At 47.0% G+C, this 21,796-nt stretch overlaps 1 protein-coding gene across 1 annotated transcript; it reads right to left on the reverse strand.

Annotated features, from left to right (window-relative positions):
- Positions 1-1,088: 1,088 nt before the first annotated feature.
- Positions 1,089-15,659, reverse strand: LOC118965977 (lecithin retinol acyltransferase-like). The gene is made up of 5 exons (XM_036987138.1): positions 15,325-15,659; positions 13,890-14,045; positions 11,661-11,735; positions 9,940-10,092; positions 1,089-1,654 (listed from the first exon to the last, which is right to left on the reverse strand). The coding sequence occupies exons 1-5, from the start codon at positions 15,466-15,468 to the stop codon at positions 1,499-1,501; spliced, it is 684 nt and encodes a 227-aa protein (XP_036843033.1). The 5' UTR covers positions 15,469-15,659; the 3' UTR covers positions 1,089-1,498.
- Between the last annotated feature and the right edge of the window lie 6,137 nt (positions 15,660-21,796).

Consider the following 21,796-nt stretch of genomic DNA (forward strand, 5'->3'; position numbering starts at 1 on the left):
CGGCTGGCTAACGTTAGGCAATTCCGTTAAATAGTCCAGTGGATGAATGAAGTTGACAACATAAATATATATATATATTAGCTAGTTACGTTACTAACAACGGTATTAATAGCTAGATTAGACCGCGGTCTTTGTAACGTTAGCTAGGCGGGAATTAACGCTAGTTAGCTAGCTAACTTTACTATCAATTATCCAGTTCGATGGTTAATTAATAAAAGTCCAACAACAACAAAAAAAGCTGCTTACCTCAGTCGTAAATATATGTATTATAGATATTACTATTTTTTAAACGTGGATTTTATCAATTTTTTTGTGTTTATATATTCGCTACGGTGATGAACTGCGGTTTAGTCGGCGATCAAAGCCCCCGGTCTTCCTCGAGTTGCCATAGGCGACCGCGATCATCCACATCCAGCCAATCAGCGTGCGTTGCGGGTGCGAACGGCGGGATAATTGGGGTGTGTTCGTAAATGAACTCTAGAGAAGCAGAGAGTCCGTTTGTAAAAAATCATTTTTTAAATGTTTTTTATTTATTTAACTAGACATGCCAGTTAATAAGAAATATGTAAATATATATATATATATATTTTTTTTACAATTTATTTAACTAGGCATTCCAGTTAATAAGAACAAATTCTTATTTATAATGATGGTTTACCCGAGGAAAAGTGGGGTTAACTGCCTTGTTCAGAGGCATAAACGATAGATTTTTTGTACCTTGTCAGCACGGGGATTCGATCCAGCAACCCTTCGGTTACCGACCCAACGCTGACCCAACTTGCCGCCCCAAACTAGCAGAGTTGATTAGACTGTGTTGTGCACCTTGATATCTAGAGCAATTGGTGACTGTAACTGTGCTACGCGGAAATAATTTAATTACGTTTTTTTTTTTTTTGTGCCGACGCTTAATTACACCGGTCACATTCAACTGGTGTTTCGTGTTTGTAAATTCATAAATTATTCTGCGCTCTGAAATCAGAGTAGACAGACAAGAGTGATTTATGAACCTATCCAAATCCATACACGTTTCTGTAAATGAATACAAATTTTTTTCCGTCTGAAAATAAATAATCACAAGAAGAAAACGGTGACCATTTAAATGTTTATTTTATTTATAGCAACCTAATTCACTGTTATACAGGTCAAAATAGTATACCATTCACACTTATGTAATTAATCAATTAAAATAAAACACAGGGTGTAAACACATGTATTGGCATCATTACTAGGTCTTATGAAGCAGTGGCAAATTATTATTAATAGTTATTGAAGAAACCCTATGTCTGTCTGGTCATCCTGTAATTATCCATTATCTTTAACAAGACTGCAAAGAATTTTTGTAAAACAATTTCCTTCCTTCCTTCCTTCCTTCCTTCCTTCCTTCCTTCCTTCCTTCCTTCCTTCCTTCCTTCCTTCCTTCCTTCCTTCCTTCCTTCCTTCCTTCCTTCCTTCCTTTCCTTTCCTTCCTTCCCTTCCCTCCTTCCTTCCCTCCAAGTGTCTAGGAAGCCATCCAGATAATGAAGGGAACCAGGACAATGACCAGGGCTGAGTAGAGCGACACGACCCCCAGATAGAGCACTAGCACTGGGCCTAACACCGCTGTCACCTTGGCACTCCTCTGGCTCAGAATGAACTTCTTCACTGTCTTACAGAACTGAGGGAGAGAGAGAGAGAGAGAGAGAGAGCGAGAGAGAGAGAGAGAGAGAGAGAGAGAGAGAGAGAGAGAGAGAGAGAGAGAGAGATAGAGAGAGACAGAGAGAGACAGAGAGAGATAGAGAGAGAGAGAGATGTAGAAAGAGAGAGATTTTGAAAGAGAGAGATGTAGAAAGAGGGAGATGTAGAAAGAGGGAAGGTAGAGAGAAGGGGGATAGAGAGGGTGATAGAGGGGAGAGAGAGAGAGAGAGATAGAGAGAGACAGAGAGAGACAGAGAGAGATAGAGAGAGAGAGATAGAGAGAGAGAGAGATGTAGAAAGAGAGAGATGTAGAAAGAGAGAGATGTAGAAAGAGAGAGATGTAGAAAGAGGGAAGGTAGAGAGAAGGGGGATAGAGAGGGTGATAGAGGGGAGAGAGAGAGAGAGAGATAGAGAGAGACAGAGAGAGACAGAGAGAGATAGAGAGAGAGAGAGAGAGAGAGAGAGAGAGAGAGAGAGAGAGAGAGATGTAGAAAGAGAGAGATGTAGAAAGAGAGAGATGTAGAAGGAGGGAAGGTAGAGAGAAGGGGGATAGAGAGGGTGATAGAGGGGAGAGAGACAGAGGTAGTGGGTAAATAGAGATGGGGGGGGGGGGCGGGGGAGAGGGGGAGAGATGTGAATACATTATTAATTCTCTACAGCTGTGTGCCCAAGGGGCTATTGATTTTCAGGACAACTGCATGTAATTTATAATACCCAACAGGGGGTGCCATAGCATCACTACACGTCATATGTTTGTCAGTCTTGTCGTATTCTACTGAGTGTTCTATATTCTAGAGTTCTACTGTTCTGGTGAGAGCTTGAGCATGGTCGTCCCTGTGACTGTGTATGTGTTTATAACTTAACTCGTTCATTTAAATTCATCCATCCATCCCTTCATCTCTCTGTGTGTTAAAGGTGACTAGGTTCAGACAGGCCCACTAGCCTCCATTTTAGTAACCAGGTAAAGAAAGATCCAGAATGTCTTTTGTAGATCCCATCAGACTAACAGTGTGTCAATGGGTCCATCAGGTCACAAATTCAATAAATTACTTAAAAATCATACAAAGTGATTTTCTGGATTTTTGTTTTAGATTCCGTCTCTCACAGTTGAAGTGAAGCTATGATAAAAACAAATTACAGACCTCTACATGCTTTGTAAGTAGGAAAACCTGCAAAATCGTCAGTGTATCAAATACTTGTTCTCCCCATTGTGTGTGTATATATATATATATATATATATATATATATATATATATATATATATATACACACACACACACACACACACACACACACACACACACACACACACACACACACTGTAGATCCACCTGGTTACTCAACCCTGCACCTTAGAGGCTGCTGCCCTATGTACATAGACATGGAATCACTGGTCACTTTAATAATGGAACACTAGTTACTTTAATAATGGAACACTGGTCACTAATAATGGAACACTGGTCACTTTAATAATGGAACACTGGTCACTTTAATAATGGAACACTGGTCCCTTTAATAATGGAACACTGGTCCCTTTAATAATGGAACACTAGTCCCTTTAATAATGGAACACTGGTCACTTTAATAATGGAACACTGGTCTCTTTAATAATGGAACACTGGTCCCTGTCACGCCCTGACCATAGTTTACTTTGTATTTTCTATGTTTTGATTGGTCAGGGTGTGATCTGAGTGGGCATTCTATGTTTCATGTCTTGTTTGTCTATTTCTATGTCCGGCCTGATATGGTTCTCAATCAGAGGCAGGTGTTAGTCATTGTCTCTGATTGGGAACCATATTTAGGTAGCCTGGGTTTCACTGTGTGTTTGTGGGTGATTGTTCCTGTCTATGTGTTTTTCACCAGATAGGCTGTTTTAGGTTTTCGTTACGTTCATCACGTTCTTTATTTTGTAGTGTTTGCATTGATTCGTGTTTTACGTTTGTTCATTAAAACATGGATCGCAATCTACACGCTGCATTTTGGTCCGACTCTCCTTCACATACAGAAAACCGTTACAGAATCACCCACCACCAACGGACCAAGCAGCGTGTCAACAGGCAGGAGCAGCGCGAGGAGACGCGCAATAAGGACTTCTGGACATGGGAGGAAATCCTCGACGGGAGAGGACCCTGGGCTAAACCAGGGGAGTGTAGCCGCCCAAAGGTGCAGCAGGAGAAGAAGCAGCAGGAGCAGCTGCAGTGGGAGAGGCTGCACCACCTGGAGAAATGGACATGGGAGGAAGAACTGGACGGTAAAGGACCCTGGGCTCAGCCTGGAGAATATCGCCGCCCCAAGGAGGAACTGGAGGCGGCGAAAGCTGAGAGGCGCAGATATGAGGAGGCAGCACGACGTAGCGGATGGAAGCCTGAGAGGCAGCCCCAAAAATTTCTTGGGGGGGGGGCTAACAGGGAGTATGGCTACGCCAGGTAGGAGACCTGGGCAGACTCCCTGTGCTTACCGGGGGGCTAGAGAGACCGGACAGGCACCGTGTTATGCAGTGGTGCGCACGGTGTCTCCAGTGCGGGTGCATAGCCCGGTGCGGTATATTCCAGCTCCGCGTGTCTGCCGGGCTAGATTGAGCGTCGAGCCTAATGCCATGAAGCCGGCTCTACGCAGCTGGTCCCCAGTGCGTCTCCTTGGGCCGGTTTACATGGCACCAGCCTTGCGCTCGGTTTCTCCGGTTCGCCTGCATAGTCCAGTGCGGGCTATTCCACCTCGCCGCACTGGCAGGGCCACCGTGAGCATTCAACCAGGTAAGGTTGGGCAGGCTCGGTGCTCAAGAGCTCCAGTGCGCCTGCACGGTCCGGTTTTTCCAGTACCACCTCCACACCCCAGCCCTCCGGTAGCAGCTCCCCGCACCAGGCTTCCTGTGCGTGTCCTCGGCCCAGTACCACCAGTGCCAGCACCACGCATCAGGCCTACAGTGCGCCTCGCCTGTCCAGCGCTGCCAGAGCCTCCCTTCTCTTCAGCGCTGTCAGAGTCTCCTGCCTGTTTAGCGCTGTTAGAGCCTGCCTTCTCTACAGCGCTGCCGGAGTCTCCCGCCTGTTCAGAACTGCCAGTTAGCATAGAGCTGCCAGTTAGCATAGAGCTGCCAGTTAGCATAGAGCTGCCAGTCAGCATAGAGCTGCCAGTTAGCATAGAGCTGCCAGTTAGCTTAGAGCTGCCAGTCTGCAAGGAGCTGCCAGTCTGCAAGGAGCTGCCAGTCTGCAAGGAGCTGCCAGTCTGCATAGAGCTGCCAGTCTGCATGGAGCTGCCAGTCTGCAAGGAGCCGCCAGAGCTGCCAGTCTGCAGGATGCCGCCAAAGCTGCCAGTCTGCAAGGAGCCGCCAGAGCTGCCAGTCTGCAAGGAGCCGCCAGAGCTGCCAGTCTGCAAGGAGCCGCCAGAGCTGCCAGTTAGCATGGAGCAGCCAGGGCCGCCAGTCAGCATGGAGCAGCCAGGGCCGCCAGTCAGCATGGAGCAGCCAGGGCCGCCAGTCAGCATGGAGCAGCCAGTCAGCATGGAGCAGCCAGTCAGCATGGAGCAGCCAGAGCAGCCAGTCAGCATGGAGCAGCCAGAGCAGCCAGTCAGCATGGAGCAGCCAGAGCTGCCAGTCAGCATGGAGCAGCCAGTCAGCATGGAGCAGCCAGAGTTGCCAGTCAGCATGGAGCAGCCAGTCAGCATGGAGCAGCCAGAGCTACCAGTCATCATGGAGCAGCCAGAGCAGTCTGCCAGCATGGAGCAGCCAGAGCTGTCAGTCAGCATGGAGCAGCCAGAGCAGCCAGTTTGTGTCGACCAGTCTCTTCCAGATCTGCCAGTCGTCCAGACTCTTCCAGATCTGCCAGTCGTCCAGACTCTTCCAGATCTGCCAGTCGACCAGACTCTTCCAGATCTGCCAGTCGACCAGACTCTTCCAGATCTGCCAGTCGACCAGACTCTTCCAGATCTGCCAGTCGACCAGACTCTTCCGGATCTGCCAGTCGGCCAGATTCTCCTGGATCCGCCAGTCAGCCAGGATCTTCCAGAACCGCCAGCCAGCCAGGATCTGCCGGATCCAACCACCTGCCTGAGCTTCCTCTCAGTGCTGAGCTTCTTCTCAGTGCTGAGCTTCCTCTCAGGGCTGAGCTACCCATCTGTCCCGAGTTACCTCTGTCCCGAGCTGTCCCTCTGTCCCATGTTATCATTGTGGTGGGTAACCTATTTAGGGATGTTTAGGAGGGGGATTAAAACTGTCATGGAGTGGGGTCCACGTCCAGCGCCAGAGCCGCCACCGCGGACAGATGCCCACCCAGACCCTCCCCTATAGGTTCAGGTTTTGCGGCCGGAGTCCGCACCTTGGGGGGGGGGTACTGTCACGCCCTGACCATAGTTTACTTTGTATTTTCTATGTTTTGATTGGTCAGGGTGTGATCTGAGTGGGCATTCTATGTTTCATGTCTTGTTTGTCTATTTCTATGTCCGGCCTGATATGGTTCTCAATCAGAGGCAGGTGTTAGTCATTGTCTCTGATTGGGAACCATATTTAGGTAGCCTGGGTTTCACTGTGTGTTTGTGGGTGATTGTTCCTGTCTATGTGTTTTTCACCAGATAGGCTGTTTTAGGTTTTCGTTACGTTCATCACGTTCTTTATTTTGTAGTGTTTGCATTGATTCGTGTTTTACGTTTGTTCATTAAAACATGGATCGCAATCTACACGCTGCATTTTGGTCCGACTCTCCTTCACATACAGAAAACCGTTACAGTCCCTTTAATAATGGAACACTGGTCCCTTTAATAATGGAACACTGGCCCCTTTAATAATGGAACACTGGTCACTTTAATAATGGAACACTAGTTACTTTAATAATGGAACACTGGTCACTTTAATAATGGAACACTGGTCACTTTAATAATGGAACACTGGTCCCTTTAATAATGGAACACTAGTTACTTTAATGATGGAACACTGGTCCCTTTAATAATGGAACACTAGTTACTTTAATAATGGAACACTGGTCACTTTAATAATGGAACACTGGTCACTTTAATAATGGAACACTGGTCACTTTAATAATGGAACACTAGTTACTTTAATAATGGAACACTGGTCACTTTAATAATGGAACACTGGTCACTTTAATAATGGAACACTGGTCTCTTTAATAATGGAACACTGGTCCCTTTAATAATGGAACACTGGTCCCTTCAATAATGGAACACTAGTTACTTTCATAATGGAACACTAGTCCCTTTAATAATGGAACACTAGTCACTTTAATAATGGAACACTGGTCACTTTAATAATGGAACACTGGTCACTTTAATAATGGAACACTGGTCACTTTAATAATGGAACACTGGTCTCTTTAATAATGGAACACTGGTCCCTTTAAAAATGGAACACTGGTCCCTTTAATAATGGAACACTAGTTACTTTAATAATGGAACACTGGTCACTTTAATAATGGAACACTGGTCACTTTAATAATGGAACACTAGTTACTTTAATAATGGAACACTGGTCACTTTAATAATGGAACACTGGTCCCTTTAATAATGGAACACTGGTCACTTTAATAATGGAACACTGGTTACTTTAATAATGGAACACTAGTCACTTTAATAATGGAACACTGGTCACTTTAATAATGGAACACTGGTCACTTTAATAATGGAACACTGGTCTCTTTAATAATGGAACACTGGTCCCTTTAATAATGGAACACTGGTCCCTTTAATAATGGAACACTAGTTACTTTAATAATGGAACACTGGTCACTTTAATAATGGAACACTAGTTACTTTAATAATGGAACACTGGTCACTTTAATAATGGAACACTGGTCCCTTTAATAATGGAACACTAGTTACTTTAATAATGGAACACTAGTTACTTTAATAATGGAACACTAGTCCCTTTAATAATGGAACACTAGTTACTTTAATAATGGAACACTAGTTACTTTAATAATGGAACACTAGTCCCTTTAATAATGGAACACTAGTCACTTTAATAATGGAACACTGGCCCCTTTAATAATGGAACATTAGTTACTTTAATAATGGAACACTGGCCCCTTTAATAATGGAACACTGGTCACTTTAATAATGGAACACTGGTCACTTTAATAATGGAACACTAGTCACTTTAATAATGGAACACTGGTCACTTTAATAATGGAACACTGGTCTCTTTAATAATCGAACACTAGTTACTTTAATAATGGAACACTGGTCACCAATAATGTTTACATACTGCTTTACTCATTTCATATATATATATATATATATATACATATACATACATATATAGATATTCACTGCTTTACCTTTTACTATACACTACTTGTTACTATACTCTGATTTACTTGTTACTATGTAAACTACTTTACTTTTTACTAAACACTACTTTAATTGTTACTATACACTACTTTAAATGTTCCTAAACAACATTTTACTTATTACGATACACTATTTGTTACTATAAACTACTTGTTACTATACACTACTTTACTTATTACTATACACTACTTCTAACTATAAACTATAAACTACTTCTAACTATAAACTATAAACTACTTCTAACTATAAACTATAAACTACTTCTAACTATAAACTACTTGTACACTTATACTTATACACTACTTCTAACACTAAACTACTTCTACACTACTTGTTACTATAAACTACTTGTTACTATACACTATTTTACTTGTTACTATAAACTACTTGTTACTAAACACTACTTTACTTGTTACTATACACTACTTTACTTGTTACTATACACTACTTTACTTCTAACTATAAACTACTTGTTACTAAACACTACTTTACTTGTTACTATACACTACTTTACTTCTAACTATAAACTACTTGTTACTATACACTACTTTACTTCTAACTATAAACTACTTGTTACTAAACACTACTTTACTTGTACACTACTCTCTCACTATACACTGCTCTAATCTTGTTACTATACACTACTCTAATCTTGTTACTATAAACGACTTGTTACTAAACTACTTTACTTGTTACTATACACTACTTCACTTGTTACTATGTAAACTACTTTACTTGTTACTATAAACTACTTCTAACTATAAACTACTTGTTACTATACACTATTTTACTTGTTACTATACACTACTCTAATCTTGTTACTAAAACTACTTGTTACTATAAACTACTTTACTTGTTACTATAAACTACTTTACTTGTTACTATACACTACTTTACTTGTTACTAAACACTACATGTTACGATAAACTACTTTCACAAAGACAAACTTTAGACTGTCTGACTAGAAATCGGATTAATTGGTCCAGAGTGTTCTGTTTATAAGATGGATTTAATTAAAGAAAGAGTAAATTGCCAAACTAAAGTCTTTGGTCTTTGTAACCACACAAGAGGCTTAACATTTAATTGGCCAGTGTGTTTGGCCATGGTCATTATTACCAAGCAGTCATTTAGACCCGAGAAAGCACACACACACACACACACACACACACACACACACACACACACACACACACACACACACACACACACACACACACACACACACACACAAACAGACACAGGCACACACAAACACACACACACACACACACACACACACACACACACACACACACACACACAGACACACACAGACATACACAGGCAGACACACACACAGACACACATGAGCACGTTGCAGTTGAATGGGCTTTCTGATTGTGTTTCTGAGAATAGATAACCTGCTCTGAGAAAAACAGATTAAGTTATTATAGTTATTATAACGGGACAAATCCTGAGTGTGTGATAGGATTACATTTGGTTTTTCACACACTGCAAATGGGATAGAAATTGTAAGGTGACGGACAAGAACAGAGGCGAACAGTGCAGACAGACAGACAGACAGACAGACAGATAAACAGACAGACAGACAGACAGACAGACAGACAGACAGACAGACAGACAGACAGACAGACAGACAGACAGACAGACAGACAGATAAACAGACAGACAGACAGACAGGCAGGCAGATAAACAGACAGACAGGCAGGCAGATAAACAGACAGACAGACAGACAGACAGACAGGCATGCAGATAAACAGACAGACAGGCAGGCAGATAAACAGACAAACAGACAGGCAGACAGGCAGATAAACAGACGGACAGGCAGGCAGATAAACAAACAGACAGACAGACAGGCAGATAAACAGACGGACAGGCAGGCAGATAAACAGACAGACAGACAGACACACAGACAGACAGACATTGATACTGATGAACAATATGTATCGTGTTTGTATTGGTCCTAACCTGGAAGGTTTGGAAGCTCATGCAGGTGCCGTATCGACAGTACATGACGTAGTGTTCACAGTTATACCACAGGAGGCTGTAGGCCGTGGAGCCCTGAAGCTTCTCTGCCCTGTCTGCCACTTCCTCTCCTTTCAGTGGGGGGCGACTGCACACCTGGTAGACAGAGGTACAGACACCTGATAGACAGAGGTACAGACACCTGGTAGACAGAGGTACAGACACCTGGTAGACAGAGGTACAGACACCTGATAGACAGAGGTACAGACACCTGATAGACAGAGACATAGGTACAGACACCTGGTAGACAGAGACAGAGGTACAGACACCTGGTAGACAGAGGTACAGACACCTGATAGACAGAGGTACAGACACCTGATAGACAGAGAAAGAGGTACAGACACCTGATAGACAGAGGTACAGACACCTGATAGACAGAGAAAGAGGTACAGACACCTGATAGACAGAGAAAGAGGCACAGACACCTGATAGACAGAGGTACAGACACCTGATAGACAGAGACAGAGGTACAGACACCTGATAGACATAGATACAGACACCTGATAGACAGAGGTACAGACACCTGATAGACAGAGACAGAGGTACAGACACCTGATAGACAGAGGTACAGACACCTGATAGACATAGGTACAGACACTTGATAGACAGAGGTACAGACACCTGATAGACAGAGGTACAGACACCTGATAGACAGAGACAGAGGTACAGACACCTGATAGACAGAGGTACAGACACCTGATAGACATAGGTACAGACACTTGATAGACAGAGGTACAGACACCTGATAGACAGAGGTACAGACACCGGCTAGACAGAGGTACAGACAACTGATAGACAGATATACAGACACCTGATAGACAGAGATACAGACACCTGCTAGACAGAGGTACAGACACCTGATAGACAGAGACAGAGGTACAGACACCTGATAGACAGAGATACAGACACCTGGTAGACAGACAGTTTAACATAGAGTATCGACCAGGATGGAACCAGACAGTGTAACATAGAGTATCGACCAGGATGGAACCAGACAGTTTAACATAGAGTATCGACCAGGATGGAACCAGACAGTTTAACATAGAGTATCGACCAGGATGGAACCAGACAGTGTAACATAGAGTATCGACCAGGATGGAACCAGACAGTGTAACATAGAGTATCGACCAGGATGGAACCAGACAGTTTAACATAGAGTATCGACCAGGATGGAACCAGACAGTTTAACATAGAGTATCGACCAGGATGGAACCAGACAGTGTAACATAGAGTATCGACCAGGATGGAACCAGACAGTGTAACATAGAGTATCGACCAGGATGGAACCAGACAGTGTAACATAGAGTATCGACCAGGATGGAACCAGACAGTGTAACATAGAGTATCGACCAGGATGGAACCAGACAGTTTAACATAGAGAATCGACCAGGATGGAACCAGACAGTTTAACATAGAGTATCGACCAGGATGGAACCAGACAGTGTAACATAGAGTATCGACCAGGATGGAACCAGACAGTGTAACATAGAGTATCGACCAGGATGGAACCAGACAGTGTAACATAGAGAATCGACCAGGATGGAACCAGACAGTGTAACATAGAGTATCGACCAGGATGGAACCAGACAGTGTAACATAGAGAATCGACCAGGATGGAACCAGACAGTTTAACATAGAGGTTCATTCTGGTGTGTTGACTGTACCTTGTCCATGGGGTTCACAATAATCTCTGAGCCGTAGGCAAAGTCCTGCACAGTGTCCACTCTCACACTGGCACACTGAGGACGGAAGAGAGGAGTTACTGGCATTCTCTCTCTCTCTCTCTCACACGCACGCACGCACGCACGCACGCACACACACACACACACACACACACACACACACACACACACACACACACACACACTTTCTCCCTGTTATGGTAGTGATTATAGCCTCCTTATCATCAGACACCACACACTGCCCCCCCACCCCAACACCACACACTGCCCCCCCACCCCAACACCACACACTGCCCCCCCACCCCAACACCACACACTGCCCCCACCCCAACATCACACACTACCCCACCCCAACACCACACACTACCCCACCCCAACACCACACACTACCCTCACCCCCACACCACACATTACCCCACCCCAACACCACACACTGCCCCCACCCCAACACCACACACTGCCCTCACCCCAACACCACACACTACCCCCACCCCAACACCACACACTACCCTCACCCCAACACCACACACTACCCCACCCCCACACCACACATTACCCCACCCCAACACCACACACTTCCCCCACCCCAACACCACACACTGCCCCCACCCCAACACCACACACTACCCCACCCCCACCCCAACACCACACAATGCCCCACCCCCACCCCAACACCACACACTGCCCCACCACATACTACCCCACCCCCACCCCAACACCACATACTACCCCCACCCCAACACCACACACTACCCCACCCCAACACCACACACTACCCTCACCCCAACACCACACACTGCCCCCACCCCAACACCACACACTGCCCCCACCCCAACACCACACACTACCCCACCCCAACACCACATACTACCCCCACCCCAACACCACACACTACCCCCACTCCAACACCACACACTACCCCCACCCCAACACCACACACTACCCCACCCCAACACCACGCCCACCCCAACACCAAATACTACCCCCACCCCAACCCCACACACTACCCCCACCCCAACACCACACACTACCCCCACCCCAACACCACACACTACCCCCACCCCAACACCACATACTACCCCCACCCCAACACCACACACTACCCCCACCCCAACACCACACACTACCCCACCACAACACCACCCCCACCCCAACACCACATACTACCCCCACCCCAACCCCACACACTACGCCCACCCCAACACCACACACTACCTCACCCCAACACCACACACTACCCCACCCCAACACCACACACTACCCCTCCCCAACACCACACACTGCCCCCCACCCCCACACCACACACTACCCCCACCCCAACACCACATACTACCCCCACCCCAACCCCACACACTACGCCCACCCCAACACCACACACTACCTCACCCCAACACCACACACTACCCCACCCCAACACCACACACTACCACACCCCAACACCACACACTACCCCACCCCAACACCACACACTACCCCTCCCCAACACCACACACTGCCCCCCACCCCCACACCACACACTGCCCTCCACCCCCACACCACACACTGCCCTCCACCCCCACATCACACACTACCCCACCCCAACACCAACACTGCCCCCACCCCAACACCACACACTGCCCCCACCCCAACACCACACACTACCCCACCCCAACACCACATACTACCCCCACCCCAACCCTACACACTACGCCCACCCCAACACCACACACTACCCAACCCCAACACCACACACTACCCCTCCCCAACACCACACACTGCCCCCACCCCAACACCACACACTACCCCACCCCAACACCACATACTACCCCCACCAAAACACCACACACTACCCCCACCCCAACACCACACACTACCCCACCCCAACACCACACACTACCCCACCCCAACACCACATACTACCCCCACCCCAACCCTACACACTACGCCCACCCCAACACCACACACTACCCAACCCCAACACCACACACTACCCCTCCCCAACACCACACACTGCCCCCCACCCCCACACCACACACTACCCCACCCCAACACCACACACTACCCCACCCCCACCCCCACACCACACACTACCCCACCCCCACACCACACACTACCCCACCCCCACCCCCACACCACACACTACCCCACCCCCACCCCCACACCACACACTACCCCACCCCCACCCCCACACCACACACTACCCCCACCACATACTCCCCTCCCCCTCCTCACCTTAGCGATGACCCCCAGTATCAGTCTGTTATTGGTGACCATCTCTCTGATAGCCTCCTCATCATCTGACAACACAGGTAGTATGTCAGGTATCAGGTGAGCCACCCTGCCGCCGCCCAGGTAGATCCCAAAATGAGTGAACAACGTCCGGGGTACCTGAATGAATAAATACATTTAGTGTCCCAAATGGCAACCTATTCCCTATATAGTGCACTACTTTAGACCAGAGCCCTATTCCCTATATAGGGCACTACTATAGACCAGAGCCCTATGTAGTCGTACTACTATAGACCAGAGCCATATTCCCTATATAGTGCACTACTTTAGACCAGAACCCTATGGACCCCTATTCCCTATATAGTGCACTACTTTAGACCAGAGCCCTATTCCCTATATAGTGCACTACTTTAGACCAGAGCCCTATTCCCTATACAGTGCACTACTTTAGACCAGGGCCCTATTCCCTATATAGTGCACTACTTTAGACCAGAGCCCTATTCCCTATACAGTGCACTACTTTAGACCAGAGCCCTATTCCCTATATAGTGCACTACTTTAGACCAGAACCCTATTCCCTATATAGTGCACTACTTTAGACCAGAGCTGGCACCCTATTCCCTATATAGTGCACTACTTTAGACCAGAGCCCTATTCCCTATATAGTACACTACTTTAGACCAGAGCCCTATTCCCTATATAGGGCACTACTATAGACCAGAGCCCTATATAGTACACTACTTTAGACCAGAGCCCTATTCCCCATATAGTGCACAACTTTAGACCAGAGCCCTATTCCCTATATAGGGCACTACTATAGACCAAAGCCCTATGTAGTGGTACTACTATAGACCAGAGCCCTATTCCCTATATAGTGCACAACTTTAGACCAGAGCCCTATTCCCTATATAGTGCACAACTTTAGACCAGAGCCCTATGTAGTGGTACTACTATAGACCAGAGCCCTATTCCCTATATAGTGCCCTACTTTAGACCAGAGCCCTATTCCCTATATAGTGCACAACTTTAGACCAGAGCCCTATTCCCTATATAGTGCACTACTTTAGACCAGAGCCCTATTCCCTATATAGTGCACTACTTTAGACCAGAGCCCTATTCCCTATATAGTACACTACTTTAGACCAGAGCCCTATTCCCTATATAGTACACTACTTTAGACCAGAGCCCTATTCCCTATATAGTACACTACTTTAGACCAGAGCCCTATTCCCTATATAGTACACTACTTTAGACCAGAGCCCTATTCCCTATATAGTACACTACTTTAGACCAGAGCCCTATTCCCTATATATACACTACTTTAGACCAGATGTGAGCCCTATGGGCCAACTATGAAGGGAATAGGGGGTCAATTGGGACTCAAGCCATAGAGTCGCCTCAGCCATTTGACAACATTAAATGTTTTTTCCACTTCTACCTCCAGCAGGTCTCCTCTCTGGAACATGGAGTCATACTTCGATGGAGCGTCCTCTTTGGTCGCCGCCTGGTTTTTCCCCTTCTTCGTCTTGTCGTCTGTTCGTGCGGTGATGAACAGCAGGCCGAGGAGCGTCAGAGGAAACATGGTCCTGACACGGAGGAGGAGGAGAGAGGAGGAGAGAGGAGAAGAGAAGGGTGCGAGGAGAAGAGGACTGGAGAGACGGACGGAATATTTTAGGAGGTGAGGCGGAGAGTTGACTGAGAAACGGAGAGACAGAGTGTGGATAGAGAGAGAGAGAGGGGGAGAGTTGACTGAGAAACGGAGAGACAGAGTGTGGATAGAGAGAGAGAGAGGGGGAGAGTTGACTGAGAAACGGAGAGTTCGCTACCAAGATATTTTTATTAGTCCAGCCTCTAGCCAGGTAGGTGGAGCTGAAGGAATTAGCCCTAACCACTGATCTAAGGTCAGTTTTATCCTTCCCCAAAATGATCAAGTCTAGGATTTGACTGAGCCTGTAAACTGATCCTAGATCTGTGCTTACGGACACCTCCTACTCACAGCTGCAGATTAGATAGCTCTGGTCCAGGGCGTTTCATGTGGCTTGTTGACACTGAGCTTCGATGTAACGCCTTGGACCAGAGCTGTGGACACTTTTGCTGAGCATTTCATCAATGACAAAGAAAGTCTGCAACACAAGTGGCACCCTACTCCACATATTAGGTCCTGGTCTAAAGTAGTGTACTATGTAGGGAATAGGGTGCCATAGGGCCCTGGACTAAAGTAGTGTACTATGTAGGGAATAGGGTGCCATAGGGCCCTGGTCTAAAGTAGTGTACTATGTAGGGAATAGGGTGCCATAGGGCCCTGGTCTAAAGTAGTGTACTATGTAGGGAATAGGGTGCCATAGGGCCCTGGTCTAAAGTAGTGCACTATGTAGGGAATAGGGTGCTATAGGGCCCTGGTCTAAAGTAGTGTACTATGTAGGGAATAGGGTGCCATAGGGCCCTGGTCTAAAGTAGTGTACTATGTAGGGAATAGGGTGCCATAGGGCCCTGGTCTAAAGTAGTGTACTATGTAGGGAATAGGGTGCCATAGGGCCCTGGTCTAAAGTAGTGTACTATGTAGGGAATAGGGTGCCATAGGGCCCTGGTCTAAAGTAGTGCACTATGTAGGGAATAGGGTGCTATAGGGCCCTGGTCTAAAGTAGTGTACTATGTAGGGAATAGGGTGCCATAGGGCCCTGGTCTAAAGTAGTGCACTATGTAGGGAATAGGGTGCTATAGGGCCCTAGTCTAAAGTAGTGTACTATGTAGGGAATAGGGTGCCATAGGGCCCTGGTCTAAAGTAGTGTACTATGTAGGGAATAGGGTGCCATAGGGCCCTGGTCTAAAGTAGTGCACTATGTAGGGAATAGGGTGCTATAGGGCCCTGGTCTAAAGTAGTGTACTATGTAGGGAATAGGGTGCCATAGGGCCCTGGTCTAAAGTAGTGTACTATGTAGGGAATAGGGTGCCATAGGGCCCTGGTCTAAAGTAGTGTACTATGTAGGGAATAGGGTGCCATAGGGCCCTGGTCTAAAGTAGTGTACTATGTAGGGAATAGGGTGCCATAGGGCCCTGGTCTAAAGTAGTGTACTATGTAGGGAATAGGGTGCTATAGGGCCCTGGTCTAAAGTAGTGTACTATGTAGGGAATAGGGTGCCATAGGGCCCTGGTCTAAAGTAGTGTACTATGTAGGGAATAGGGTGCCATAGGGCCCTGGTCTAAAGTAGTGTACTATGTAGGGAATAGGGTGCCATAGGGCCCTGGTCTAAAGTAGTGCACTATGTAGGGAATAGGGTGCTATAGGGCCCTGGTCTAAAGTAGTGTACTATGTAGGGAATAGGGTGCCATAGGGCTCTGGACTAAAGTAGTGTACTATGTGTAGGGAATAGGGTTCCATAGAGCCCTGGTCTAAAGTAGTGTACTATGTAGGGAATAGGGTGCCATAGGGCCCTGGTCTAAAGTAGTGTACTATGTAGGGAATAGGGTGCCATAGGGCCCTGGTCTAAAGTAGTGTACTATGTGTAGGGAATAGGGTGCCATAGGGCCCTGGTCTAAAGTAGTGTACTATGTAGGGAACATGGTGCCATAGGGCTCTGGACTAAAGTAGTGTACTATGTGTAGGGAATAGGGTTCCATAGAGCCCTGGTCTAAAGTAGTGTACTATGTAGGGAATAGGGTGCCATAGGGCCCTGGTCTAAAGTAGTGTACTATGTGTAGGGAATAGGGTGCCATAGGGCCCTGGTCTAAAGTAGTGTACTATGTAGGGAACATGGTGCCATAGGGCTCTGGACTAAAGTAGTGTACTATGTGTAGGGAATAGGGTTCCATAGAGCCCTGGTCTAAAGTAGTGTACTATGTAGGGAATAGGGTGCCATAGGGCCCTGGTCTAAAGTAGTGTACTATGTGTAGGGAATAGGGTGCCATAGGGCCCTGGTCTAAAGTAATGTACTATGTAGGGAACATGGTGCCATAGGGCTCTGGCCAAAGTAGTGCACTATATAGAGAATAGGGTGCCATAGGGCCCTGGTCTAAAGTAGTGCACTATGTAGGGAATAGGGTGCTATAGGGCCCTGGTCTAAAGTAGTGCACTATGTAGGGAATAGGGTGCCATAGGGCCCTGGTCTAAAGTAGTGCACTATGTAGGGAACATGGTGCCATAGGGCCCTGGACTAAAGTAGTGTACTATGTGTAGGGAATAGGGTGCCATAGGGCCCTGGACTAAAGTAGTGTACTATGTGTAGGGAATAGGGTGCCATAGGGCCCTGGTCTAAAGTAGTGCACTATGTAGGGAATAGGGTGCCATAGGGCCCTGGACTAAAGTAGTGTACTATGTGTAGGGAATAGGGTGCCATAGGGCCCTGGACTAAAGTAGTGTACTATGTGTAGGGAATAGGGTGCCATAGGGCCCTGGACTAAAGTAGTGCACTATGTAGGGAATAGGGTGCCATAGGGCCCTGGTCTAAAGTAGTGTACTATGTAGGGAAGAGGGTGCCATAGGGCCCTGGACTAAAGTAGTGTACTATGTGTAGGGAATAGGGTGCCATAGGGCCCTGGACTAAAGTAGTGTACTATGTAGGGAATAGGGTGCCATAGGGCTCTGGTCTAAAGTAGTGTACTATGTAGGGAATAGGGTGCCATAGGGCCCTGGTCTAAAGTAGTGTACTATGTGTAGGGAATAGGGTGCCATAGGGCCCTGGACTAAAGTAGTGTACTATGTAGGGAATAGGGTGCCATAGGGCCCTGGTCTAAAGTAGTGCACTATGTAGGGAATAGGGCGCCATAGGGCTCTGGTCTAAAGTAGTGTACTATGTGTAGGGAATAGGGTGCCATAGGGCCCTGGACTAAAGTAGTGTACTATGTGTAGGGAATAGGGTGCCATAGGGCCCTGGACTAAAGTAGTGTACTATGTGTAGGGAATAGGGTGCCAGTTGGGGAACGTAAACAGATTTGGATTTTGAATCAGCATGTATATAAGCTTAACAGAACAATGGTATTATTTCCCAATGCTAAATCCAAGGTCTGAAATTACAACCTAATCCCTATATTAGCCCATTATGTTTGACCCATGGCCCATGGCTCTGGTCAAACATAGCCTGATCCCAGATCTGCTGTTTAGTGACTATGATTGATTGACCATAGGAGTTGGCAAGACAGCACAAACAGATCTGGGACCAGACTAGAAAACATTTTATTTCCCCATAATGCATCATAACTGTAGGGCTGAAAAAATTACGGTACCTTTCCCAAAAAACTCCCTGGTTTTCCAGAAAGCCTGGCTGGAGGATTCCCCTTCTCCTTTAACCGGGAATTTAACAAGGAGGATATTTTTTTATTTAACCTTAATTTATTTAACTAGGCAAGTCAGTTTAAGAACAAATTCTTATTTTCAATGACGGCCTAGGAGCAGTGGGGTTAACTAACTGCCTGTTCAGGGGCAGAACGACAGATTTGTACCTTGTCAGCTCAGGGATTTCCAGAACACCGGGGAATTCTGGGAAAGTTACTGGGAAAGTTACTCAGGGATGCTCTGCAGAGAGAGGAATTAATTAATGGATGGCTTGTCCCTCCTCTCCAACCAACCAACCAACCATACACAACAAGGGTAAGTTATATAATTAAAGGTGCACTATGCAGAAATCAGTACGCCATCTCCTGGTTGCTAATTTTTTTGTTGTCTAATTTCATTTTTTTGTTGTTGAGACAAGCAGTGGACAGTGTAGAGAATCATTGTACCATCTAAATCACTGTGAAATATATTTTTAATAAACACATTTTTTTATTATTTTCAGCTCTTTGAAGCTAATGTACAAAACCAAAAGTAAAAGACCTAAAAAAAAAAACTTTACAAAAAAATGAAGAACAAATGAAGAACGGGAAGCATAGAAATAGCACACATAGAACAGATCCACCGTCTTCTTAGACTTGCTTTCAATGAGAATGGCAGATCTAGAACTCACGTTTCTATGTGAATTTGATCGGGGTCGCCCCCCCCCCCCCCCACCCCCACACCACATATTGCAGCTTTAGTGATTACTGTTGTTAAAGTGGTGAAAGATAGAAGGAAATGGGTAAATTCATGATTTCCTTCATCAGTCAGTAGTTCCAAAACACACAGCAGGTACTGTAGAGCTGGATATTGCTGGGTAATAATAATTGTGGCATATAATGATATGTTAGAGTGGGTGAGAGAGAGAGAGAGAGACAGAGACAGAGAGAGAGACAGAGACAGAGAGAGACAGAGAGAGACAGAGAGAGAGACAGAGAGACAGAGAGAGAGACAGAGAGAGAGACAGAGACAGAGAGAGAGAGAGAGACAGAGAGAGAGAGATAGGGTGAGAGAGAGAGAGAGAGAGACAGACAGAGAGAGACAGAGAGAGAGAATTGAGGCACGTCTACAGTTACAGTGAGACAGTAAACGAGCCGTTTTGTTAGTTCTGTCAGTCACACACACAGGCCAGAATCAGCACACTACAGTGTTTAATGATTCAGGTATTTATTTACACAATGTAAAAAAAAAGAAGACATTCTGTACAAAATATCATGGTTAGAGAAAGGTCAATGTTAGAGATGGGTACAATCGCAAAGGTCAATATGTACTGGTGTTTTTGTGGTATGAAACATATTAAGAGACACAAGGCTACTGTGTGAACGCTGTGGTAATGCTGCTGTTTCGGAGTGGCAGGTAGCCTAGCGGTCAGAGTGTCGGGCAAGTAACCGAAAGGTCGCTGGTCTGAATACCGGACCTGAGTAGGTGAACAATCTGTTGCTGTGCCCTTGAGCAAGGCACTTTACTCTAATTGCTAATTGTACGATGGGGACCCCACTCTCAGGGGGAGTTGGGATATGGTGACCCTGACCCCACTTCCTGCGGGTGTCTCAGGGGGAGTTGGGATATGGTGACCCTGACCTTGACCCCACTTCCTGCGGGTGTCTCAGGGGGAGTTGGGATATGGTGACCCTGACCGTGACCCCAAACCCTGCGGGTGTCTCAGGAGGAGTTGGGATATGGTGACCCTGACCTTGACCCCACTTCCTGCGGGTGTCTCAGGGGGAGTTGGGATATGGTGACCCTGACCGTGACCCCAAACCCTGCGGGTGTCTCAGGGGGAGTTGGGATATGGTGACCCTGACCGTGACCCCACTTCCTGCGGGTGTCTCAGGGGGAGTTGGGATATGGTGACCCTGACCGTGACCACACTCCCTGAGGGTGTCTCAGGGGGAGTTGGGATATGGTGATCCTGACCGTGACCCCACTTCCTGGGGGTGTCTCAGGGGGAGTTGGGATATGGTGACCCTGACCCCACTCCCTTCGGGTGTCTCAGGGGGAGTTGGGATATGGTGACCCTGACCGAGACCCCAAACCCTGCGGGTGTCTCAGGATATGGAGACCCTGACCGTGACCCCACTTCCTGAGGGTGTCTCAGGGGGAGTTGGGATATGGTGACCCAGGCTGTGACCCCACTCCCTGCGGGTGTCTCAGGGGGAGTTGGGATATGGTGACCCAGGCTGTGACCCCACTCCCTTCGGGTGTCTCAGGGGGAGTTGGGATATGGTGACCTTGACCGTGACCCCACTCCCTGCGGGTGTCTCAGGGGGAGTTGGGATATGGTGACCTTGACCGTGACCCCACTCCCTGCGGGTGTCTCAGGAGGAGTTGGGATATGGTGACCTTGACCGTGACCCCACTCCCTGCGGGTGTCTCAGGGGGAGTTGGGATATGGTGACCTTGACCGTGACCCCACTCCCTGCGGGTGTCTCAGGGGGAGTTGGGATATGGTGACCTTGACCGTGACCCCACTCCCTGCGGGTGTCTCAGGGGGAGTTGGGATATGGTGACCTTGACCGTGACCCCACTCCCTGCGGGTGTCTCAGGGGGAGTTGGGATATGGTGACCCTGACCGTGACCCCACTTCCTGCGGGTGTCTCAG

Source organism: Oncorhynchus mykiss, chromosome 9 (assembly GCF_013265735.2).
Source record: "Oncorhynchus mykiss isolate Arlee chromosome 9, USDA_OmykA_1.1, whole genome shotgun sequence".
In the NCBI taxonomy this organism is placed as follows: Eukaryota; Metazoa; Chordata; class Actinopteri; order Salmoniformes; family Salmonidae; genus Oncorhynchus; species Oncorhynchus mykiss.

Excerpts from the sequence above, each read along its gene's own strand:
- LOC118965977 (XM_036987138.1), bottom strand. The coding sequence starts at position 15,468 with ATGTTTCCTCTGACGCTCCTCGGCCTGCTGTTCATCACCGCACGAACA. Across the intron at positions 10,093-11,660 it reads TTGTGAACCCCATGGACAAG|GTGTGCAGTCGCCCCCCACT; the intron begins GTACAGTCAACA and ends TCTGTCTACCAG. Across the intron at positions 1,655-9,939 it reads TGAGCTTCCAAACCTTCCAG|TTCTGTAAGACAGTGAAGAA; the intron begins GTTAGGACCAAT and ends TCTCTCCCTCAG.